General features: G+C 46.0%; 3 protein-coding genes across 3 annotated transcripts; 1 reads left to right on the top strand and 2 right to left on the bottom strand.

Moving 5' to 3' along the window:
- The first annotated feature begins 83 nt into the window (after positions 1-83).
- LOC136541800 (uncharacterized) lies at positions 84-4,946 on the top strand. The gene is made up of 8 exons (XM_066533901.1): positions 84-481; positions 649-1,213; positions 1,789-1,954; positions 2,042-2,092; positions 2,252-2,434; positions 2,549-2,654; positions 2,890-3,629; positions 4,052-4,946. Exons 2-8 carry the CDS (start codon positions 747-749, stop codon positions 4,433-4,435), a joined length of 2,097 nt encoding a protein of 698 aa, XP_066389998.1. The 5' UTR covers positions 84-481; positions 649-746; the 3' UTR covers positions 4,436-4,946.
- LOC136541801 (alpha-galactosidase-like) lies at positions 4,946-7,833 on the bottom strand. Its single transcript, XM_066533902.1, has 15 exons — positions 7,691-7,833; positions 7,404-7,462; positions 7,259-7,315; positions 7,137-7,171; positions 6,955-7,058; positions 6,721-6,796; positions 6,558-6,616; positions 6,409-6,474; positions 6,244-6,327; positions 6,083-6,147; positions 5,925-6,007; positions 5,709-5,799; positions 5,578-5,627; positions 5,363-5,503; positions 4,946-5,032 (listed from the first exon to the last, which is right to left on the bottom strand). The coding sequence occupies exons 1-15, from the start codon at positions 7,831-7,833 to the stop codon at positions 4,946-4,948; spliced, it is 1,200 nt and encodes a 399-aa protein (XP_066389999.1).
- Positions 7,834-9,227: 1,394 nt separating this feature from the next.
- Positions 9,228-23,416, bottom strand: LOC136543920 (alpha-galactosidase-like). The gene is made up of 15 exons (XM_066536237.1): positions 23,274-23,416; positions 22,784-22,842; positions 22,646-22,702; positions 22,505-22,539; positions 22,282-22,385; positions 22,090-22,165; positions 21,915-21,973; positions 21,764-21,829; positions 21,587-21,670; positions 10,320-10,384; positions 10,153-10,235; positions 9,982-10,072; positions 9,838-9,887; positions 9,623-9,763; positions 9,228-9,498 (listed from the first exon to the last, which is right to left on the bottom strand). The coding sequence occupies exons 1-15, from the start codon at positions 23,414-23,416 to the stop codon at positions 9,412-9,414; spliced, it is 1,200 nt and encodes a 399-aa protein (XP_066392334.1). The 3' UTR covers positions 9,228-9,411.
- Between the last annotated feature and the right edge of the window lie 1,799 nt (positions 23,417-25,215).

Raw genomic sequence — 25,215 nt, 5'->3', positions numbered from 1 at the left:
GGGAAGGCCCTTTGTGTAATACGGAGTACAAGTATTAACTTGTTGCTATGCCTGATTAATCCAAAATAACTTGACCCGGCGCAGTTTGTTTCAACGGGGAATGAGGAAAGTTGTATGTGTTTCCGCCGTGGCCCGTGGATCTAGTCTAGTTGAGTTGGCGTGCAAGCCAGAAAGCACCAGAGGATCAAGATACACAGGGTTCCTTTCTTCTTATCCCGCCGCCGCCGCCGCCAGCTGCGCCTCGTCGTCAGAGGGTTCCCATTCCTGCTCCCTCTGCCGCCGCCCCTCGCCGCGCCTCGTCGGCGGCGGCCTCACCGCCGGCTGGTGACGGGCACGACAAACCGAGGCCCCTCTTTCCACCACCCAAGTTCCCTTTCCTCTCTCTCTGCGGAAGGTGTCGGTGCTGCCCTCTGCTGGTTCAGGTGTCTGAAGTGCAGTCAGATCCACCCGGTCTGACCTGGATCGGTCTCTCCGTTTGCTGGTGAGCAATCCTGACCTCTTCGGATGAACTGCTGTGCGATCTCGTTTTTGTTCCTCGCGGGATCTTCCATTTTCTTTTACTGTGATGACAAGCAGTAAAAAATCCGAACTTTGGAGGGTGCTGGTCAAGCCTACACTAATTCATCCATCCATGATTCCATCGCGCAGGGTCAACAAACTCTGGGGTTCAGCTAAACCCTCAATCCGTGCCTAACGGCCAGTCTGGTCCTGCAAGGTTTCTCTAGGATTTTTGCGCAACAACAGCCATGTGGAGGCTCAAGCAGTTCATCCCCAAGGAGCAGCCCAGTGGCCTGGAGGGTCGGACCGTCGATGTCGGCAATGTCAAGGTGCACGTCCGGGAGGCCATTGCCGAGGGTGGGTTCTCATCCGTCTATGCTGCCCGAGACCTGGTCAACCCAGTGAAGCAGTACGCCCTCAAGCACGTGATCGTCCAGGACGAGGAGTCGCTGGGCCTCGTCCGGAAGGAGATCACGGTGATGCGGTCGCTCAAGGGACACCCAAATGTGGTCGCGCTGGTTGCACACGCCATACTGGACATGGGGCGCACGAGGGAGGCGCTGCTGCTCATGGAGTTCTGCGAGAAGTCGCTGGTTTCTGTGTTGGAGGGCAGAGGAGCGGGCTACTTTGATGAGGAGAAGGTGGCGCTCATCTTCCGGGATGTTTGCAATGCTATCTTTGCAATGCATTGCCAGACGCCGCCTCTTGCTCACAGGTGAGTCCACCACTTTCCAGCCTGTGGATTGATTGGAGCCACACTGCACAATGTTTCCACCAAGCAGTACTCATGTAGTTGATGCTTTTGTGGTTGCCTTTCCATGAAATAGTTGAGCAGCATTAATCTACCTATATCTCATGTGAAACCAAAATAGATGCAAGTTGGTCTTTTGTACCTTGAAAATAAACTACATCTATGTCACAGACTCACAGCAATGTTATACTGGATCAAGTAACAAAGTCCCAAACTTGCAAGTTCAATCAAGTAACAATCGAAAAGCATGTTGAATAAACTTATTTTTGCTCTATAGATGGCATCTTGGCTTGCAAACTAGATGTTGACGCACGTTACTTTTCACATTCATGGGTGGTGTTCTTGGTAGTTTTCCTTACTCTAAGGCATTCAGGACTATCGTTGTTCAGTTGTAGCCTGCAACAGATAATTCTGTGTGTTTTATTGGTTTTTTTATCCTTATTGTACTGTTTGAGTGAAGTTGTATCCGCAGGAAACTGCTATGCCAAGTTTCATTTCAGATCTCTATGACGGAAAATATAATTCATTTGCATTTGCAGGGACCTAAAGGCAGAAAATGTTCTTCTTGCTGCTGATGGGGCATGGAAACTATGCGATTTTGGTAGTGTGTCGACAAATCATAAGTGCTTTGATAAACCTGAGGAGATGGGCATTGAAGAAGATAACATCAGGAAGCACACCACTCCTGCATATAGAGCTCCTGAGGTTTATATTGAAAATTTCAAGTTTGGGCCCTTTCTCAGTCTGTTCTACATATTTATTTACTACTGTATGCTTGTTTACTGATTGCAGATGTGGGACTTCTACAGGAGGGAGGTTATCAGTGAGAAAGTAGATATCTGGGTAAACCACCTCTGCAGCTATCATCTTGCATTCTGGTTTTATGCAAATGTTGCCTATCATATTATATTATTGAATTGCAATTATTTTTTTCTTTGTACCTGATCAATTACTAATTAATAGTGCCATGAGTTGAACGTTAGTGTTTGTGGTTTTTTACAGGCTCTTGGGTGTCTCTTGTATAGAATCTGCTACTTCAAATCAGCATTTGATGGAGAATCAAAGCTTCAAATACTTAACGGGAACTATCGTATCCCAGAATTGCCGAAGTACAGTTCTTCTATTACAACACTTATCAAAGACATGCTTAATTCTTCTCCAGATGCCAGACCAGACATCACACAGGCAAGGGCTTTGCTTGATTGGCCATTCACTTCCATGAATTTAGGTTGGTCTTAATTAGTGCATACACATAAAAGGTCTTCCGTTTCAGTGTTGTTGATAAATGTTCTGTTTTAGGTGTGGTTCCGTGTTAATGAGTTACTTCCATTGGAGCTGCAAAAGGATTTACCTGATGGATCTCCATCTGGATCAGCATTTGAATCTCAGACTGCCATTGATGAAGGTTTGAGCTGTTATTTTTTTGGTAGATTTATCTAGATAAATATTAGGAAGTGTAGGAAATGCTGTTGTGTGAAATCTCATATATATACTTTTGTGTGAATAGAAAACCGTCTGTTTTGTTAATCGCTCATCTTGGTTTTGTTAATTGCTCATATTTTTTTCTCTGCATCTTAAATTTTCCTTTGCCTGAAAATAATTCTTCTTGCTTGTTCAATAACCTAAATTATTTCTCGCAGCATCAACGAGACCACAGCAAATGAGTGCCTCTTCATCATCAAGAGACAATATGAGGAGTACCTCTCTTAGTAATTCTTCCAATGTGATGGCACAAGGTCCTCTGAAAGCTATGGACAACAAGGGTTCTATGGGTGCATTTTGGTCAACTCAACATGCTCAGGAGCTATCTTTGGCTTATGACAAGGAGCCAGCTTTTGATGAAGAGCCTGTTAATCAAGTCACATCAAAGCAATCACAGGCTAAGAACCAGAACACACCAGCTCACAATTCATCTCGGAAGTCTCTGTCTGCATCAGTTGATAGTTCACCTGGGGATTTTGAAATTAGGTTTTCTGCAAATGGCTCGGAGTCTGGGCTGGAGAAAACCAAAACGGCAATAACAGAGAATAAAACAAAGATACAAACTACTGCCTTCAACTCCTTTGTGGCAGACTTTGATAGTATCAAAATGAACTCACAAAACAGTACTGACAATGTAAACATGACTAGCAAATTGAAAGAACATCAATTGGAAGCAGAAGTAACTTTACTCAAGGAACAATTAAAGATAGCAAACCTGGAGAAGGAAGAAATTTCGTTGAAGTTTGATAAGTTATCTGCGATTTGCTCCTCTCAGAGGCAAGGGATACAAGAGCTTAAGCAAGCCTTAGCTGCAGCTTCTGTTACACCACCAGCTAAACAGTTCAGAGAAAATTCAAAGGTTGAACTCACCCCACCCAGCAAAAGCCTCGATACTCCGGTATGAGTACTGCTATGCCCTTAAATTTCCCTCTAACCAGATATACCCAGTTTCAAGTTTCCACTTGGTCCAGATAACTGGCCAATGGGTGAAATCATTGAAGATAGAATTAGAAGTGGTTAGCTTGGCCAATTCTCAAAGTGTTTAGACTCAGTGATGGTGTGTGAAAGTTGGTGGGCCAATCCTGAACCTCTATTCTTTCCTGTCAATGGATTAGGATTAGCCCATCCTTTACCCCATCCTACCTCGCATATCCCTAAATCTAATACCCTGTGAGGTCTAACTTAGCATGGCCTAGCCACTTTTCCTATTTGACATTACTGTTGACTTATTTATGTCTAGATAGCCTAAATACCCTGAATGTAAAATTTCATCTTGATATATATCAGGAGGCTGATATATTAATTTACTGGTTTTCACAGCCGAGGGAGAAGATTGAAGGAACCCCTCCAGAGCTCCGGCAAGGCCTATTTACTTCAAGCCCGGGAACACCAAGCCCTGATCTGAAAACATGGTCAGCTTTCCCTGAAGAGCCAAAAGCTCAAGCAGCTGTGAAGAGTGTCCACCCCAGGTCAGTCCGAACTCTGCGTGCATCAAACAGCAACAAAGCCAGCTCGCTTGGACAGTCAAATATAAGTTCTAGCACCGATCCATTTGCCTTTGGTCAAGATAGCTTTAAGGCTGCTCCTTCTGGAACTGCACTTCCCCAGTTATCAAACATGGGGAATACTTCTCAGCTCAATAGTCTGAATGTAGAAGAAAAGAAAGATGGATCCTACCAACCAGCTGGATGGACTGGGTTCTGATTGTGCTATAGCAATTTACGGTGATACTTGTGCTATAGCAATTTACGGTGATACTATGTATGCCAAAAGAGTCGAGTACATATGGTCTTGGTGGTGTGGCATACTGAAGATGCAGAGATGTAGGTATGTGTGGCAACACTTTTGTACAATTGTTCTGGTGCTGAGCTAGCATCATAATGCATCCAGTTGTAACTTTAGTGCAAATGTAAGTTGCAACTTGCAAATAATTGCTAGATATTAGAAATAGGAAGATGTTTTTTTCCTTCCGTAGACAAGCTTGTGGTGTCATGTCAATAAACAATGAATTTTGGACACATGCTATATAGATATAGCCATCTATTACCATTTCATAAATAAAAGGTTACCATTTAGTGGTAAATAGCTGATATACTCACTTTAATGCTAGTTATTCATGTTGAATCACACGAACACAAATCTTTATGAATTCATTGTGATACATTTAGATTTGATTTGTTTCTATGATTTAACATGAGGCTGTGAGGATCTCTTCTATTTTGGTGTCAACACATACATCTTGCAAGCATGAGAATCCACTGTTTCCTCCAGTTCTCCTTGCACGGCTGATGTAATCTCATCCTTCAAAACAAACAAAATCACAAACGCAGGAATAAGTTAGAAAAACCAACTGCAATATGAAATATAGAGAAAATATACTCCCTGTTCTCAGAATCAATCTTTAATGTAAGTTTCTCTTATAGTATTTATCGTTCATTATACAATCTTAATCATTAGCAAGTGGTTGAAATACAAATCCAGAGTTATATAACTTTTATAGCACGTAATTCACATATTTTTGGACTCATCGTTAGTCAAAGCATGAATTTGTATAGTCATACTGCACCTTACAAAACAAATGGGAGGGTATGGTTTTAGGACTTGTCTATGATAGATAAAATGCATCCTTACTGTCCACAGAACATGAGCATCAACAACGGTAGATGCATTAAGTCCAATGCTCCACCAGCTGGCAGTAATGGATGCTTGAGCAGACCCTCTGTTCCATAGAACAACTGCAAATCTCCCTCCAGTCAAGGGACCAGCCCATACCTAACCACAACGTTATGTTGTATAAACAAGTGTTAAATATCATAGCTTTTGCTTTCTTGTATAGTTTATCTTACTTCTTGGTCTCCATCTTGTTGCACTTTGTGCCCTTGTACTCCAAGCCCATCTGCTCATGAATCATTTTAGTTTAGTATAATGTCATTTCTAACTTGGAGACACTAAGGAATGATCGGTGTACTTTCTTCACCTTGGTTGACTGCGATAACATTTTGATTGCTGAGGATTTCCTTGGTTTCGTTGCTCATTGAGCGGATGTCACAACCAATCAAGAGAGGTGCCTGCATCAAGCTAAGTCCGCAGCATGGTCTTATAAATGAGCAAAAATATGTCCAGTTTGTTGAATTATACTTTAGTGATATTTTTTCATCTCTATTGCTAAGACCCAAATTAAGCATCTTATTACCTTCATTAAGGCCCATAGGCTGAAATGGGAGCGGTACTCTTCTGTTGTCATCCCCCCATTTCCAACTTCCAGCATGTCTGGGTCTGAAAGCAGAGACAGCAGTTCATTCAAGACTCAAGAGAAAGTGCTGGAAATGTTTAGAGACATGTAGGACTAACCATTCCATCCACCAGGCCCTGCATATGATGCCCACTTGTCGTTCTTATCGGCGATGGCTGTCATGCTGAAACATTACATTTACAGGGCAACAAGTTGTATCAGGCATATTTTGCCAGGACAATTGAATCCTGTCAGGTTGTGACTTGTGACTGAACTTTACCTTGCCCAAGTGTCCTTGATGTCACCAGTTGTTCTCCAACTGTTTCCTACACCACCTGCCCATGTTGCTGGATCATCCACACCCCTAGTGAACAATATTATTTTTAGTACAGAAGGATCGAATCTAAATCATCCATTTGAGTTGCTCAAAAGAATGAACAAATACCATTCGCAGAGGGAGAAGAAAATATTCCTCCCAGAATTGAGGAGCGCTTTGCTCATTGCATCATATCTGCATATGGTCATGAGCAAATCAGTCTCTCAAGGTAGCATGAATAACGGAAACTGTTAAGAGCTCTTGTGAATGCTGATCACCTTGGCTGAGGGCTTATTCCCTGGTTGTTGCAGTTGTCATACTTCAAGTAGTCGATTCCCTTTGAATTGAATCATCAAAAGCATGATTTCAGTATGCAAGCAGTAAAGAAAGGCATGGTCTTGACATGCCTAAAGTTTGGTTCTAATTGAGACATGATGGTACCCAAGATGCAAAAGTTTTCGCGTCTTGGTCTTCGTATCCAAGTGATCCAGGCATCAACTTGCCGCAAGTTCGTGTCCTGGGGGGAATGGTTGGTGTGATTTTATAGAGGAAAACAAACCAGAGCATGAAATCCATTGAACTAAAGTGTACGTGTGTTTCTAGTTCTTCCATAAGCATCTTGAACATTTTTTTGCGACTTTATGTCTGTTCTTTTGTTACTATAAGTAGGATTACCCTGCATCACTGTAGATCCCTAGTTTGAGCCCTTTCCCATGCACATAGTCTGCCAAGGCCGTTACTCCCGATGGGAATGTTGACGCATTTCCAGCCAGGTTGCCCTGTAGAAATGCAGAAAGCTAGATTACTACTAGTTCTTTTGCTACTCTGCATATATGATTGTACCGCCATTTACTCACCTGGGAATCCCTGTCATAGGCTGCCCAGTAATCATCTGCAGTTTCACAAATGTTGAGTTCTCAGGAAGTTTCAACTGGGCAAAAGAACAGCAGGGTCATTAGGAAATCTCAAGAGGAGGTACCTATGTTGATATATTCATATCCAAGCTTTGCTAGGCCAGTATCCACCATAGCATCAGCTGCACAGGCGAATCATCAACTTGTTTTCAGCATGCTGTGACTGATGCAAAATGCACCTGTTTTGTGCCAAAACAAAAGTAGCCTTACCGATTTGTCGAATGATCTCTTCGTTTATGTTCCGGTGGAAGTGATTCCAGCTATTCCACCTAAAAATGTATCATGCACTTCAGCACTTGTTGGTTCAAAAGATGTCAATGCAAGTTGGATGAAACCATGAAAACGAAAACAGGAACTTAATGCAGATTGGATGAAATCATGAAAACAAGAAAAGGTGAAAAAAAAACCCAGGAAGCCAAGATGGAAAATCAAATCTCATCACCGAGGGATAATAAGAACTGAAAAGAACACAGGACAAAGGCTACAAGAAGAATTACCCCATCTGGGGAGTCCGGCCAAGGCCATTCTCCAGCGCTGCTCTCCTCGCCACGGTTGATGACCTTGCCGACGGCCTGATGGCCGCTGCCAACGTCGATAGCAAGACCAAGACGAAAGCACAGAAGGTCACCTTCCCCGCCATGGCTGGGCAAAGATATGTGTCTCAGTGCGGCAAGTGATGTGTTCCTTAACATCTACTACTGGTTTCTCCGAGGCCACTATATATATATAGGAATTGGCCAGTATTACGACAAGAATCTGTTCACGAGTTTCGGATCCCACGGAGCAGGACAGCAAGGCCGGCGGAGGCCAGTTTACTTTGGGTATTCCACACGACGATGCAACCTCTATTGTCACGGATTGATAGGGGCCTGCATTTCTTGTCTTGCTATCAAAATCTTTGTGCAGATACAAAGGGCTACAGAGCTGTTATATTAAGCGCTGCTTGGCAACACCAGATTTTCAAAATAAATGTAGGAATAAGGAGAACATGGGATTCGGGATCCCACTTAGGTTCCTTCCTACATACTGGAATGCAAAACAAAACAGGAATTACAGATGAAGCATTTGAATACAATGTCAGAAAAAAAATCAGAAATTTGAACGTGTCTTGGCATTTGAACAGTTTTAATTAACATATTTACATATGAACATTTCCGACATTTATCTCGAGGGAAACCTTTTAAATTTGTCACAAATCCACATCAATATGTTGCTTTGACCAACAGATGCCAGCGATTTGTGAATCCACGCATCTGAATGGCTGTTAGTAATTTTGGCAATCACTTCTGGAAGGAACGCAACCGCCGTGTTTTTTATGCTGTCTCCAGCTCCCAAATGTTCTCCTCGTAAGTCTCGTGGGATCGCCGCGGGTAATTCTGGCCTGGCCGCGTTGCTTAGCTTGCTGGATGTCTAGAGGAGATTGCTGTTGTTAGTCACGCCATTTGTTACCATGTAATCCTCGACGTTTTTGGTTCCTGTATGTACTTTGCACAATCAGGCTTGCGGAGGCGTGCGTCTTGCACTCCCATCCGCCGGCCGTGATCTGTGGTGAGTACTCGTTGTATCGGTCTCTGTACCACTCCTCTTAATGAAATACACGAAAGTGTTCACGAAAAAAAAAAGGTAAGAGGTGTACTGGCCGCACCGAGGAATGCATGGTTAGCCAGGTACCATCTTGTATTAGACTCAAAGGCAGCATAGTTAGTTTAGCCTACGAATCATACGAGGCGATCTTCTTTGCTAGCTTCAGCAGCTTTTAAGGCAAAACATGGTTGGCTCTGAATGTGCATGTAAGCTACCATAGTGTGGCATCTTCTCTGACTCTTTAAGTACCATCTAAACTTGTGCAGCCAGCTGTCCATACTCAAGCACCTACCATGGTGGACAGGGTCTCACCCTCTTATAGGCTTATATGCATGCAAGGCCTTCTTGAGCTAGTCACAATGGTGAGATTCTGTTGGCAGGGCATCAGGGAATGCTCATTTTTTGCAACAGCAGAGATCAGGAGGCTTGGTATAGTTACTTCTCACCTTTTCACAATCACACATGCATTTACATTCAATGACCACACCACAATATGCTCGCTTCATTTGCTCCTATCCTATTTGTTCAGGTTAAGGCGTACAGTCTTTTATGAATTTCTTGTCATTCTCCCTCTCCGGGACACCTGAATTTGATGATCTAGACAGGTTCACGCACCGGTGAGAATCGGTTCTAGCTACTTTGGAGTCAACACATACATCTTGCAAGCATGAGTATCTACTGCCTCCTTCAGTTGTCCTTGCACCGATGATGTAACCTCACCCTGCAACCAAACAAAAAAAATAATCACACACACAAAATAAGTTTGAGAATTCCTTGCAACAAAAAAGAAAAAAAGATTATGCTATGGTAGAACTTGTCTATGATCAGAGAAAATGCAAGCTTACGGTCCACAGATCATGAGCATCGACGACGGTGGGTTCATTAAGACCAATGCTGCTCCAGCTGGCAGTAATGGATGCTTCATCAGACCCTCTGTTCCATAGAACAACTGCAACTCTCCCTCCACTTAATGGACCAGCCCAAACCTGATCACAAGATCATGAATGTATTATAAACCAGCTAGTTTACTCATGGCATTCGGCCAACCTTGTTTACTTACTTCTTGGTCTCCATCTTGTAGCACTTTGTGCCCTTGCACCCCAAGCACATCTGAACAATTCACCAATCGTTGAAGCTCACTATCATATCATCTCATATTTCATAATTAGAGAAATGAATGAATGAACACAGCTATTTCCTTTACCTTGATTAACCGCGATGACGTTATGATTGCTGAGGATTTCCTTGGTATCGTTACTCATCGAGCGGATGTCGCAGCCAATCAGAAGAGGTGCCTGCACCACGGCAGTTCAGCGCCATGGTCATGAAAAACGGCAGTTCTATTGTACTGATTGATGGTTACAAATGTCATTACCTTCACTAGAGCCCATATGCTGAAATGGGAGCGGTACTCTTCTGTTGACATCCCCCCGTTTCCGACTTCCAGCATGTCCGGGTCTGAAAGCATAAATAAATTGCATCTCACTCTGAATTCAAGAAAAGGCAAGCCCAAAGTCTCTAAGCCCCGAGGACTAGACTAACCATTCCATCCACCAGGCCGTGCATATGATGCCCATTTGTCATTAGCATCGGCAATGGCCGTCATGCTGAAACATTACAAGGAAAAAGATGCATCATCAGATATTGATACGGATACCATTACCAGCATGAGTAGCGAGTAGGGCATGTTCATGCTGCCAAATGGTAAAGCTAGCCAATTGTCTGAAGTAAACGACTAGAAGTTCCTTCCTTGTGAACTTCACCAAAATCTTGCACATATCGCTAGCACAGCTTTAGCTTGTCAAGGTATAATGTACTCATGTTCACTGATGACTGATCTAAATGCGAACACAAGGTTGACAAGTACCCTTGTGTGTTCGTTTTGTGATGAGTGATTGTCAATGTTATCCACGAAGTGGGTTGAGTGGTGACTAACTTTACCATGGCGAAAGCTATGTGTGCGACATGTCTTTTGGCTTGTGTTGTGCAGGTGTGGAGCTCGGATGCGGTGGTCGACGGCGAGGTGAAGGTCAAGGAGGACGTGCCGTGCCGACAGACTGGGAGCGGTGAAGGACGGACGTGAGGCTTGGACCGAGGGACCCAGAGGTTGGGTGACTAGCTGCGGTGGCTGACACTTGGGACATCGACAAGTGCAAGAAGACATGGAGTGACGGTGTTGACCGGGTCAAGACGGCGGACGCGTGAGTCGAGCGAGGCTCAGGAGGACTTGGCGGGCCGGCCGGTCGAGGACGGCGGTGACACGCGTCGGATGGCGGGGAACGCGTATGGAGTACGCTACCTGCGGACGGTTTACGGGTTTGGGCCTCAAAACCCGGGCGGAGGTTCCGAGGAGGGACGGACAGCACGTGGCGGCATCGGGGAGTTCGCGTCGAGGCGAAGCTACCGGTGAGAAGGCGCGGTGGCCGTCGAATCAAGATTACACCGGGTTGGACAACAACGCCCTTGGGCTTAGCGGTTCAACTCATTTGTATCCAGGGGCAAAACTGGGAATGTGTAATAGCCCTGTTAAATAGGATGAGGGAGCCCCCATCTCCCTTACCTCCTCTAGTTTTCATTTTCTCCTTTAGGGTTTCTTCCTCTAGTTTGCTTCCATGTATGAGAGAGGTCCACAACTCAAATTGTGACTTGGTTTTGAAGGAATCGGTGGCCGTAACCACCGTATGTCCTCCGGGATTCATGATTTAGTTGTGTTCTTGATGTGATTTTGGTGTTCTTCACGAGCTCCTTTTGTCCCTTCTTGTTTCCCCTCTCGTTTCTTCGTTTTGGGATGGTTTTGGTTCGTTCTTGTTGCCTTGGATCGATCAATGACATGAGTAGAAGCTTTCCACCGAAGGAAATTCACTAATTCCTCACGAGATCGCAGATCCGAGCAATTTTAGTTCTTGACCTATTTTTTGGGGATTCTTCAATTCCTTCGATTCACGGAGCTAGAGTTTGTCTCGGGCCATGATCCTTTAGAGGTTGCCTTTCTACTTGCTTGTGAACCCTTGTGCAAAGTTTCAAGTCATTTGGAGTTGATTTGATCAAGTTATGGCTTGATTTGATTTTTTCTGAGAAACTGCTCGCTCATACCGGATGCGTCCGATATGATCTAGGACATGTCCGATATTTCTCACTTTGGAGTTTTGAGCTGAAATTTGGTGGAGATCTTCCCTTGGTGTCTAAAGAGCTATGGTTAAAATTTTATGATTTTTGGACACCGTTTGACAGGATTTTGGATTTTTCTCTTTTGGTCAGCTTGCTGCTGAAAATACCTGACGTGTCCGAGATCATACCGGACGTGTCCGACATAATACCGGACGTGTCCGATATTTGTAGGGGCAGTGCTGTTCTTTGCTCGTTTGGGCTCCGATCTGTGTTCCGTTTGCTTTGTGGTGACCCGCTGTGTTCTGAGAGAGCATCCACCCTTCTCTAGGGTCGTGGTCATCAAGTCTATCGTGTATGCTTTTTGGGGATTAAAATTGGGACAGTGGTCGAAGATTTTGAAAGAAATTTGAGGCTCCCATTCACCCCCTCCCTCTGGTCGTCGTTTCCAGTCCTTCAATTGGTATCGGAGCCGGTTAAGGATCATTCCACCTTAATCGGTCCGTGATCCACGAAGGCGACATAGAGCGTGGTTCCGGCAAACCACCGCACTTTGATGGGTCCAACTATCCTTATTGGAAGATCCGCATGTCTGCGCATCTCCAGGGGATTGATTGGCTCATTTGGGAAATTTGCGAGGATGCTACGTATGTTGTGCTCCCTGTTGCGGCCCGTACCACCCAGGATCACAAGGATCGGCACAACGCAAATAGCAAAGCTCGCAGTGTGCTTTCCTCGAGTCTTTCGCTTTCTGAGTTCGAGTGTGTCTCCGATTGTACTACAGCTCGAGAGATCTGGGTGAGGCTTTAGAGCTATCACGAGAGGAACGCACAGGTCAAGACCAGACTCTACGAGATGTACAAACGCGAGTACGAGAACTTCTCTCAGCTTGATGGCGAGTCCATCGATGCCATGTTTTCCCGCTTTTAGACTATCGTCAACAAAATGAAAGCGAACAAGGCCAACATACCTTATAGTGATCATGAGAGGGCGCTCAAGCTTCTCTATGCCCTTGATCGAAAGGTATGGGATGTGAAGGTGTCGGCGATCATCGAGTCAGCCAACTACGACACCCTCACCGTCGATGAGCTTTTCAGCAAGCTCAAGTCCACAGAGATCAACTACCAAACCCAAGCCAAGCTCAAGAATCCTTCTGCACCAACCATGGCTTTGGTCTCAGGTAGTGGTTCAAGTTCATTGACTAACCCTTCACAAGCTTCTTTCTCTTTGTCGTGCTTGATGTCAGTCACAGAGGAGCAGCTGGAGTCTCTTGGGGATGATGAGTTGGCACTCATCATCAGTCGGTTCTCTCGGTTTCACAACAACCGTTTGAACCGCCGACGCAGTGGTGGCCCGAAGGAGGGATGCTATGGATGTGGAGATCCAGACCACTTTGTCACGCACTGCCCCAAGAAGAAGCCCTTCACCAATAAGTACGACTCTAGCAAGCGCAAGGATAAGCGCGACTACACCTCCGGCAAGCACAAGGCCAAGGGCGGCTTCGACAAGGAGGCTATCAAGAAGGCGTACCGCAGGAAGGCCAAAGCTCAAGAATGCGCCTTCCTCGCCTCCCTCAGCGACCTCGACCACGACTCCGACGATGATCACTCTTCTTCTCCCTCGACCGACGATGAGTCCAAGAAGAAGCGCGAGGACAAGCTCAACGGTCTCTGCTTTGTCGCCGGTGCAAACCGTGGTGGGTTTTGCACTATGGCGGTTGACGGTGGAGCAAAGCTCAAAAAGGACATCGACGTCGACGACGACGAAAATGAGGTACCGCCCACACTTGACTCACTTATGCTTGAGCTTGATACTATGAATGATACATTGATGAGTCAAGATAAGTTGCTTAAGCGTGCTGCCCGCGAGAGAAAAGAGTTTAAGGACCAGCTAGAGGTTGCTTTGAAGGAGTTGGAGCTTGCCAAGAGTGGTGTAGTGGTGTTAGAGGAGGAGGAGTGCGATGAGTGTGCTATACACATGTCTAACCTCTCTGACTTGCAATCCATGTATGCTATTTTGCTTGATGAATGTGATGAGCTGAAGTCTCGTTCTGGGTTGCTCGGTGCATGCAAGTCCTGCTCAGGCTTGCAATCTGAGTTGGCAGAGAAGGTTGCCAAACTTGCTGAGTTTGAGAAGGCCAACTCAGATAGCACCACCACTACATGTGTTCGATGTGAAGCTTTGGTGTTGGAGCTTGAGTCCTACAGGCACGACAAGATGGGAACCGAGGAAGAAAACACACAACTTTGGTCCATCTTGAGCTAGGTGTCGTGCAGTGAGCCCCAGTTGGGCATGATGGTGAGCCAGTTCAGGCGGGGAACTGACTCATTGGGAGTAGGCTTTGCTATAGGTGAGAAGGGTGAGCATGTCTATGGCAAGGTTGGTGAACATAGTGGTTTGAACCCAAGTGAGAAACCCACCAACACTCCCAAATTGATCAAGATCCCTCCACCAGAGCCTACCAAGCCTATGATCAAAGATGGTGTGTTTGAAGAACTACCAAAAGCTCCACCATCCAAGCAAGTTTGGGTTCCCAAACCGAACCACTTTCGGAACTCACTCGATACTCTACCCAACATCTCTAGTGCACCCCTTCCTAAAGCCAAAAAGCCTCAGAGAGTGAACCACATCCATAAGAGAGTGAGTCAACCACCACCCAAGAGAGAGAGTGAGGTACCACTGTGACTATTGCCATAGAGATGGTCATTTGGCTGAGTTTTGCTTTAGGAGGAAGAGAGATGAGCGGTGCGAGTACGAGTTGAACAACCGGAACATGTACCGTCCTCCCCATGGCATACATGTACCGCCTGTTCAGAGGCACAATGTTAGGCCTAGAGGTGCAATGCCTCGAGGTGCTAGGCCTCAGGTGGTGAGACCACGTGGTGGTCGTGCCCGACGTGGCCCAAGTCATGATCTATATGACTCTGGACCTCACGACGATGGCTTTTAGTCCCACACTCCTAGAGGACCACGTTTTTCCCCACGTGGTGATCGCTTCTCTCTAATGGGACATAGCATGTATGGTGTTTTTCCTAACACTTTTCCAGGGCAAATGACTCAACACTAGTATTCTCCTCATTTCACTAACCCCAGTGTTGTGCCATTTGCTCACCCCCTATCTTTCTATTGATGCAGAGCGGAGGCCTGGAGAACACGTGGCTTGTTGATTCCGGCTGTTCGCGCCACATGATCGGAAGTTCCAAATGGTTCTCCAGCCTCGACCCCATGCAATACAAGGAGTACATCACATTTGGGGACAATAGCAAAGGTAAGGTGCTGTCTCGTGGGACCATTCGGGTCAATGAGTCTTTTATCTTGAAGGACGTTGCTTTGGTTTGAAGCCTGCATTTCAATTTGCTCTCTGTTTCGCAACTCCTTCAAGATGGGTTTGAGGTGCACTTTAAGACTAGACTTTATCGTGTGCTCGATTCTCAGGGACATCTAGTTTGTCAGATCGTTCCTTTTGGCCGAGTTTTCAAAGCTGATTTCTCTTAGTCTTTCGGTTCTTCTCGCTGTTTGGTTGCCGGATCTTCTTCTGATTTGTGGAAGTGGCATAGGAGACTTGGTCACTTGAGCTTCGATCTCCTAGTGAGGTTGAGTTCTCTTGACATGATCCGAGGATTGCCCAAACTTAAGTTTGAGAAGGATCTGGTATGCCATCCCTATCGTCATGGAAAGATGGTGGCTGCTTCCCATCCTCCAGTGACTCAGGTCATGACCACGAGACCCGGTGAGCTACTCCATATGGACACTGTTGGTCCGGCTCATGTTCGGTCAGAGGGAGGGAAGTGGTACGTTCTTGTGATCGTGGATGATTTTTCTCGCTATTCTTGGGTGTTTTTCATGGAGGGCAAGGACGAAGCGTTTTCTCATGCTCGTGACTTGATCTTGAGGTTGCAAACTGAGTTACCAAAGAATGCCATACGAGCTATCCGCAGTGACAATGGCACTAAGTTCAAAAACTCTCAGTTTGACACCTTCTGTGCTTTCTTGGGTCTTGAACATCAGTTTTCTTCGCCCTATGTCCCTCAGCAGAATGGTGTTGTTGAGCGCAAAAATCGGACTTTGGTTGAAATGGCCAGGACGATGCTCGATGAGCATAGGACTCCTAGGCGTTACTGGGCCAAAGCCATCAACACCGCCTGCCATGTTTCAAACCGCATTTTTCTTCGTGCTTTCTTAAAGAAGACATCCTACGAGTTGCGGTTTGGGCGTCCACCCAAGGTGAGTCATTTTCGAGTCTTTGGTTGCAGGTGCTTCATTCTTAAGCAAGGTAATCTTGACAAGTTTGAATCTAGATCTTCGGACGGTATATTCCTCGGTTACGCTTCTCATTCATATGCGTACCGTGTGCTTAATCTTGAGACTAACCGTGTCGTGGAGACTTGTGAAGTCACCTTCGATGAAACCATGCCCTCTTCTATTTCTGTCTTTGAATGTGCAGGTGATGAAGAGATGGGTGATAGCATTTTCGTTGAGGATGACGATGACATCGATTGGGATGATCCCAAGCCATCTCAACCAGCTGCCCCGATCGAGCCAGCTTCGACCACTTCGGCTCACGACCCCGAGCCCTCCACCTCTACTTCATGGGGTCCGTGCGAGCCGCTTCCTCAATCAACTGAGGAGGCCCCAGCTGTGGATGAGGGGGAGGCGACTTCGTCTTTGGGTGCACCTCGACATATCCAGCGACGCCATCCTCCTCAGACCATGATCGGCGACATCGACGAAAGGGTAACGTGTTCCAAGTCTTATCATATTTCCCATTTCGCTCATTCTGCTTTCATAGCTTCTTTTGAGCCTTGAGATATTGGACACGCACTATCTAATGCCGATTGGGTTAGTGCTATGCACGAGGAGTTAGAGAATTTTGAGCGGAACCAAGTGTGGGTTTTAGTTCCACCTCCACCAGAGTGCCACCCCATAGGTACAAAGTGGGTTTACAAGAACAAGTAGAGTGAGGATGGGGTGGTGGTGAGAAATAAGGCGAGATTAGTGGCTCTGGGTTTTTGCTAAAAAGAGGGAATAGACTATGAAGAAACCTTTGCTCCTGTTGCCCGTCTAGAAGCCATTAGGATTCTTTTAGCGTTTGTAGCTTCGAAAGGGTTCAAGCTGTATTAGATGGATATGAAGAGTGCCTTCTTGAATGGGTACATAGAGGAAGAGGTTTATGTTAGGCAACCCCCTGGCTTTGAAAATCCAAAGTACCTCAACCATATTTTGAAACTCCACAAAGCCTTGTATGGTTTGAAACAAGCCCCGAGAGCCTGGTATGAGCGTTTAAAAGCTTTCTTGCTTGATAAGGGTTTTAGGATGGGTTCCGTAGATAAGACTTTGTTCCTCCTCAAGCAAGGCACATACATCCTTTTGGTTCAGATATACGTGGATGATATAATCTTTGGTGGCTCTTCTCATGCTCTTGTTGCCAAGTTTTCAGATACTATGAGCAGGGAATTTGAGATGAGCATGATGGGCGAATTGACTTTCTTCCTCGGGCTGCAAATCAAGCAAACTCGTGAGGGGACGTTCATGCACCAAGGCAAGTACACCAAGGATGTGCTCAAGAAATTTGATATGGGTGAGGCCAAGCCTCTTTCGACGCCCATGTCAACCATGATGGCCCTAGATGAGGACAAGGAGGGAGAAGCTGTGGACTAGAAGGAATACTGAAGCATGATCAGGTCCCTGCTGTACCTAACGGCAACGAGACCGAACATCTAGTTCGCAGTCTGCTTGTGCGCGCGCTTTCAGTCTTCTCCGTGCACGTCTCATCGTCAAGCCATCAAGCAGATCCTCAGGTACCTTCATTTCACACCCAAGTTTGGTCTTTAGTTTTCAGCCTCCTCCTCTCTTTCTCTTTGTGGGTATTCTGATGCGGACTATGCTGGTTGTCATGTTGAGAGGAAGTCCACTTCGGGGACTTATCAGTTTCTTGGATCTTCTCTTGTATCTTGGTCTTCTCGCAAGTAGTCTAGCATCGCCCAATCCACCACAGAAGCTGAGTATGTTGCTGCTGCTGCTTGTTGTTCCCAGTTGCTTTGGATGATAGCTACTCTGAGAGACTTTGGGTTAGAGTTTAGGCGAGTGCCTTTGTTTTGTGACAGCACCAGTACCATAAGTGTAGCCAAAAACCTAGTCCTTCACTCAAAGACAAAGCACATAGAAGTTCGCTTTCACTTCTTGCGTGACCACTATGAGAAAGGTGATATCTTGCGTGACCACTATGAGAAAGGTGATATCGATCTGCACCACATTGATACCCAAAACCAGCTCACAGATATCTTCACCAAACCACTTGACCAAGCCCAGTTTGCTCGCTTGCGAGGGGAGCTTGGAGTTTGTTTCCCTTTTTAGAGGAGGGGAACTTTGGTTGTTGTATTCTAGTTTTGCTTTTCTTTATAGTTTAGCCTTTGTTTTTGTTTTAATATCATTCTTGCATATCATATCATCATGTATCATATTGCATCCTGAGCTTCATCCTTATAGTAGCTAGATTGACACTATGCTCTTGTTGGGGATGTTATGGATACACAATGATGTGCTTTTGGCTTAGGCTCCTTTTGATCAATTGATGCATGTTATGAGCCAAGCTTGTTTTCCAAACTATGAACTTGATTAAAACTTGTTGAAACATGAAATGTGTTCACCACTACTTGTGGCACTAGCATGTGTAGAATGTGTTGAGATCTTTTTCTTGCTTCATGTATATGCTTAGTTGCTACGGCTCATACTTTGAGTTACACACTTGCTTGAGAAACTAGAATTTGTGCTAAAACTTGAAAATCAAACTCTGTGATTTGAAAAGATCGGGATGGGTCTATACTATCCTATGTCAGAGTATCGAGATAGCTCCAAATTGCACTTATTGGTGAACTTGAGCTCTATAATGGATACCGAGATCATTGTCTTAAGCTTCTGATTGCCTTTGGCATAGGCTTGACATGGTCGCTAAGTCAGGTTTTGATGGCACAGATAACCTCCCGCACACACTTGTCTGACAAACTTTGGTAATACGTTGCATAACTCCGATAAATTTCAATTGGTGTCTAAAATTTGATCAAACCACAAGTTTGTCTCATGACATGATGTGTGAACTTTGTTTGGGGTAGTTCACTTTGCATACATGTGTAGCACAAGGTCGATCTCCTGTCTATTTTTGCTATGTGCTCCTTTGGTGGTGAACCCTCTTTTAAAATTGCTCAAACTTGATCAAACTTGCTTAAATGCCATATTTTGTTTCATTTGGTCACCTTGAGCATTTGCTAGCACTTGTATGTGTTGCTATATATACATGACATCATCCACTAGAGCATTCTTTCAATCTACTTGCTATAATCTTGAAGCTTCTGCATTCACGCATTTCTGCATTCCTAGCTTGTTTTGAGGGGGAGTTGCAATTCTTGGGCTCTAGCTTGATAAGTGAATATGTCAACAAGGGGGAGAAGTTTCCACACTCACAATATCACCTAAAGTTAAGAGATATGCATTCATTTGAGAGAGATTCACCTAAAGTTGAGAGATATGTATTCATTTGAGAGAGATTGCACTTGTTCAGGGGGAGTTGCATTTGAGGTGTTTTGCTAGATGTGTTGAGCCTTTGCCTCTTCTGGAGGGTCTAGCAGTTTTGCATTTGAGGTGTTTTGCTAGATGTGTTGAGCATTTGCCTCTTCTAGAGGGTCTAGCAGTTTTTTGGCTTTTCGAGCTTTGCTAGTGGCGTTGAGCCCGTTGCCTCTTCTTGAGGGCTAGTTTTGTTTTACTTGGTTGTGTCGAGCCGTTGCCCATGTCTTTGGGGACCAAGTTTTGCTCACTTTCAAATGACCCAGTTCTTGGCTTTTCTTTGGCTTTTGGTCATTTGGGTGAGTTCTTTCTTTTCTCTTCTTTTTCTTTTTCTTTTGCTCAAGCTGTTCGTGTATTGGTGTTGACAATGCACTCATTAAGGGGGAGATTGCGAACACAAGGTTGACAAGTACCCTTGTGTGTTTGTTTTGTGATGAGTGATTGTCAATGTGGTCCACGAAGTGGGTTGAGTGGTGACTAACCTTACCATGGCGAAAGCTATGTGTGCGACATGTCTTTTGGCTTGTGTTGTGCAGGTGTGGAGCTCGGATGCGGTGGTCGACGGCGAGGTGAAGGTCAAGGAGGACGTGCCATGCCGACAGACTGGGAGCGATGAAGGACAGCTGTGAGGCTTGGACCGAGGGACCCAGAGGCCGGGTGACTAGCCGCGGTGGCTGACACTTGGGACATCGACAAGTGCAAGAAGACATGGAGTGACGGTGTTGACCGGGTCAAGACGGCGGACGCGTGAGTCGAGCGAGGCTCAGGAGGACTTGGCGGGCCGGCCGGTCGAGGACGGCGGTGACACGCGTCGGATGGTGGGGAACGCGTATGGAGTACGCTACCCACGGACGGTTTACGGGTTTGGGCCTCAAAACCCGGGCGGAGGTTCCGAGGAGGGACGGACGGCATGTGGCGGCATCGGGGAGTTCACGTCGAGGCGAAGCTACCGGTGAGAAGGCGCGGTGGCCGTCGGATCAAGATTACACTGGGTTGGACAACAACGCCCTTGGGCTTAGCGGTTCAACTCATTTGTATCCAGGGGCAAAACTGGGAATGTGTAATAGCCCTGTTAAATAGGATGAGGGAGCCCCCATCTCCCTTACCTCCTCTAGTTTTCATTTTCTCCTTTAGGGTTTCTTCCTCTAGTTTGCTTCCATGTATGAGAGAGGTCCACAACTCAAATTGTGACTTGGTTTTGAAGGAATCGGTGGCCGTAACCACCGTATGTCATCCGGGATTCATGATTTAGTTGTGTTCTTGATGTGATTTTGGTGTTCTTCACGAGCTCCTTTTATCCCTTCTTGTTTTCCCTCTCGTTTCTTCGTTTTGGGATGGTTTTGGTTCGTTCTTGTTGCCTTGGATCGATTAATGACATGAGTAGAAGCTTTCCACCGAAGAAAATCCACTAATTCCTCACGAGATCGCAGATCCGGACAACTTTAGTTCTTGACCTATTTTTTGGGGATTCTTCAATTCCTTCGATTCACGGAGCTAGAGTTTGTCTCGGGCCATGATCCTTTAGAGGTTGCCTTTCTACTCGCTTGTGAACCCTTGTGCAAAGTTTCAAGTCATTTGGAGTTGATTTGATCAAGTTATGGCTTGATTTGATTTTCCCCGAGAAACTGCTCGCTCATACCGGACGCGTCCGATATGATATAGGACGTGTCCGATATTTCTCACTTTGGAGTTTTGAGCTGAAATTTGGTGGAGATCTTCCCTTGGTGTCTAAAGAGCTATGGTTAAAATTTCATGATTTTTGGACACCGTTTGACAGGGTTTTGGATTTTTCTCTTTGGGTCAGCTTGCTGCTGAAAATACCTGACGTGTCCGAGATCATACTGGACGTGTCCGAAAATACCGGACGTGTCCGACATAATACCGGACGTGTCCGATATTTGCAGGGGCAGTGCTGTTCTTTGCTCGTTTGGGCTCCGATCTGTGTTCCGTTTGCTTTGTGGTGACCCGCTGTGTTCTGAGGGAGCATCCACCCTTCTCTAGGGTCGTGGTCATCAAGTCTATCGTGTATGCTTTTTGGGGATTAAAATTTGTCGAAGATTTCGAAAGAAATTTGAGACTCCCATTCACCCCACTCTGGTCGCCGTTTCCGGTCCTTCACTAAAAGAAAGGGTGTACATAGTGTTCACCTTCCCCAATTGTCCTGGATGTCACCGGTTGTTCTCCAACTGTTTCCTACACCACTTGCCCATGTTGCTGGGTCATTCACACCCCTACACAACAACATTTTCAAAACCAAACAATTGAGTTCAAATTTCAAACACAAAATTCGGTCATCTGTTAAAAAGAAAAAGAGCAACAGTTACCATTCACAAAGGGAGAAGAAAATATTCCTCCCAGAATTCAGAAGGGCTTTGCTCATGTTGATATATCTGAATTTTGTCGCAAGCAATTTCAGTCTCTCAAAGTAGCACGATAAGGAGGAACTGTTAAAATCTAGTGCTAGTCGATGCTCACCTTGGCTGCGGACTCAATCCCTGGTCATTGCAGTTGTCATACTTCAAGTAGTCAACTCCCTTAGATTATTTTCATAAAAAAGGGGAAAAAATCAGTTCAGGCAAGAAAGAAAGGCCTTGATTTCAATTTTCACAATTTACAAAGTTTCAATCTAGCTAGATGGCACAAAATGTACCCAAGATGCGAAGGTTTTTGCATTTTGCTCTTCATATCCGAGCGAACCAGGCATCTGATTGCTGCAAGTTCGTGACCTGAAAGGAGAAATCCATTGAACTGAAGTTATTTTCTTTCATTGAGTTCCTATCTCTGCCAGCTAATGTTATCTGTCCTTCAGCTTGTGGTTCTTAATTATATTTATTATGCGTACCCTGCATCACTGTAGACTCCGAGCTTGAGCCCTTTCTCGTGCACATAGTCTGCCAGGGCCTTTATTCCTGATGGGAATGTTGATGGATTTGCGGCAAGATTACCCTGGAAAGTAACAAAGCTGTTCAGTTTACCAATGTAGCCATTTCAGCAATGTCATGTTGATCCATCCGGTTTTACTTTGCTAAGCAACATATATAATTCTACATTACTGCAGTGCGCACCTGGGAGTCCCTATCATATGCTGCCCAACAATCATCTGCAGCATCACAACAAAAATGTAGAATTCTCAAATTTCTTTTTCAACCGAAACTGAGAAGCAGATAAACGAAAAGAGGACAGGATAACAAATCTCAAGAGACTACCTATGTTTATATAGTCATAACCAAGCTTTGCGAGGCCAGTATCCACCATCGCATCAGCTGCACATACATATCATGATTTATGCAAGATTTTGTGATGCAATCGCAACTTATTCAATGCTGGAGGAGTGTATGTTTTACCGATTTGTCGAATTATGTCTTCGTTTATATTGCAGGCGAAGTGATTCCAACTATTCCACCTGAATGTGCCATATATTTAGTTAAGATATTTTTTTTTTAAAAAAAACAGACTGAGTACTTTATTTCTAGTGCTGAATGCTGACAGGACTCCGTTTGAGAATGCATATTCCAACCAATGCACACATGCTTTCTAACACGAATCAAGGACACAAGGGCGAAAGAGAGTTTTATACAAAAAAGGATGTGTGTGCATTTTACATGTTTTTAAACACCACAACACTGCAAATTAAAAGAAACAGACCTTTGATCTTTGAAAGTATCAGAGGAGTGAAAAGGAACAGAGAGAGAACCAGGAAATATAATCCAGATATTTCATAGAAAAAAATAAAAACCTTGTCACCAAAAGGGCACATGCATGTTCATGTACTTGAAAAAGAAAAACCCTGAAAAGTAACATCACACAACATTATAAGGCTAAAAGATCGGTTACCCCATCTGTGGAGTCCGTCCAAGGCCATTCTCCAGGGTGGCTCTCCTCGCCACCGCCGCCGGCGACCTCTCCGGCCGGATCGCCACCACCGACGTCAACAGCAAGATGAAGACGAGAGCACAGAGGAGTGCTTTCTCTTCCATGACAAAGAGGTGGGCAGGGCAGGTAGCTGCTGCAAGAGTGATGATGTGGTATTTAATGTCTCCTTGCTAGTTTCCATGTCGTTATGTTGTATATATATAGCAATGGGCCAGCATCAGGACAACACTTCGTCACGAGCTTAGCTTCCCATGGTTTGTTTGCCGTGTAAACTAAGTTCTTGCTATTCACATCTTTTCTGTAGCTAATAAGGGTTGATCAGTTCAACGGCTGTTAGTAAGTGTAACCTTTTTTTTTTGCATTGATTATACTGTTACGATTGATGCATCTTTGACGTGCAAAAAGTTGGCCTGCATATTTGGGATAACCTTCTAATAACTAAAGATAATTTACTAACGTTAGAAAAATGAAGACGTAGACCCTACGACTACGAGAGAGAGTATGAAATGGCGCTGGTATAAATTAAAGAGTTAAATGTATGGGTGGTCCATCAACTTGCGCTTTAGTTTTACTTAGATCCATCAACTCTAAAAGTGAATTTTTGGATCTATAATCTTTGTTAGTGGCGTATTCCTAACCCTTACCCTTTGTTTTAATTTTTTAACCGACGTGGTTCCCCCCGCGCACCTCCGGGTCCAGGTGGACGCAGCACTATCTTCAAACGCACACACGCATGCATGCGTGCTGCGGCTTCGGCCTCCTGTCTTTGCGCGTGTACAGCAGCCACGTCCGGAACCTGGTTCATCCGACGTCCGGTCTTCATGTGTATGCATGTATGCCTGCCTCCGTTCCTCCATGCGCATGTACGACAGCCGTGACACACAGCTACGCTCTTGCCTTCGTCTTCGCCTTTGCATCTTGTGCTCTGCGACCGGCGACGGGTACATCTCCAATCGCGGCGTCCTCCTCCAGCTCCGTGTGACTCTCCCCGGTGGCTCTTCCGGCTTCCTGCGACTCTCCGGCGGCGTGCGCGGCTCCTCCGGCTTCGACAGAACTGGCACATGCACGTACATACCGCAACCAGCTCCGGTCGTATATATGTGCATGAATGCTGCACTTGCTAGCTTCTTCCATTTAGCATGTCGTGAACACGCTTACGTGCATGCATGGCCCTGTCGTGTACAAGCCCATAGACTTGTTGGCTGTTGCTAGCTTCTTTCCCTTTAAGTCAGTAACCGGCCGGCCGTATGTACATTGACAAGGCTTCTAGAAGTTTGCGGACTACGCCGGCCGCACGTAGGCTTACACCATGGCGACCAGGAGCGCTACCGCCCCGCACGCCTTAAGGCTTAGCCAAGCTCGCGCTCGCCTCCACTCTCTCGCCCTAGCCCTCTTCTTCTCCCTCTCGCTCTCCCTGCTCGTCGCGGGCACGGCCGCCATGGTCGCCGGACGCGAGCTCGCAATCTGCCGCCGCCGTTCCGCTGTAGCCGAGCCAACCCACGCCTCACCGTCAGCACGACCAGCTGCAACGTAACAAGGCACACCGGGAGCACCCATCCTCGGCCACGCTCTTCGCCGGCGCCGGCGCCCCGCCACCGCCATGGGCGTGTGCGCCCGGGCAGCCGCGGCCCCGACCGCGCGTCACTGCCACCACGTGGACCTCACGGGCCCCGCAGCTGCTGCCTCCGTGCTGCCGGCGGCCATCTCCGTGAACGTGCGTGAGTAGGCGAGCGAGGACACGCGAGCAGGCGCCGCCGCCGCCGCGGCCACGCGAGCGAGTAGGAGCAGCCAGCGTGTGGACGCGCGTGCGAACAGGGGTCGCGAGCACCGTCACACAGAGAGAACAACCGCCATGCCACTGCACGCCGCGAGCACGTCGCCCTCGCGCTCGCCGGTGCCAGGT

The sequence above is a fragment of the Miscanthus floridulus genome, chromosome 3 (genome assembly GCF_019320115.1).
Source record: "Miscanthus floridulus cultivar M001 chromosome 3, ASM1932011v1, whole genome shotgun sequence".
Classification (NCBI taxonomy): domain Eukaryota; kingdom Viridiplantae; phylum Streptophyta; class Magnoliopsida; order Poales; family Poaceae; genus Miscanthus; species Miscanthus floridulus.
Note: the sequence above shows the minus strand (reverse complement) of the source record. Positions and strands in the feature narration are given on the sequence as shown.

Bases quoted from the DNA above. Each gene is read 5' to 3' on its own strand.
- LOC136541800 (XM_066533901.1), top strand. From the start codon at position 747: ATGTGGAGGCTCAAGCAGTTCATCCCCAAGGAGCAGCCCAGTGGCCTG. The intron at 2,093-2,251 runs GTAAACCACCTC...GGTTTTTTACAG, and splicing joins GTGAGAAAGTAGATATCTGG to GCTCTTGGGTGTCTCTTGTA. The intron at 2,435-2,548 runs GCAAGGGCTTTG...GTTCTGTTTTAG, and splicing joins CCAGACCAGACATCACACAG to GTGTGGTTCCGTGTTAATGA.
- LOC136541801 (XM_066533902.1), bottom strand. From the start codon at position 7,833: ATGGCGGGGAAGGTGACCTTCTGTGCTTTCGTCTTGGTCTTGCTATCG. The intron at 6,617-6,720 runs GTACCATCATGT...TTCAATTCAAAG, and splicing joins CGAAAACTTTTGCATCTTGG to GGAATCGACTACTTGAAGTA. The intron at 6,475-6,557 runs GTGATCAGCATT...GACCATATGCAG, and splicing joins GGAATAAGCCCTCAGCCAAG to ATATGATGCAATGAGCAAAG.
- LOC136543920 (XM_066536237.1), bottom strand. From the start codon at position 23,416: ATGGAAGAGAAAGCACTCCTCTGTGCTCTCGTCTTCATCTTGCTGTTG. The intron at 22,843-23,273 runs GTAACCGATCTT...TGGCACATTCAG, and splicing joins GGACGGACTCCACAGATGGG to GTGGAATAGTTGGAATCACT. The intron at 10,073-10,152 runs GTAATGACATTT...GCCGTGGTGCAG, and splicing joins GCATATGGGCTCTAGTGAAG to GCACCTCTTCTGATTGGCTG.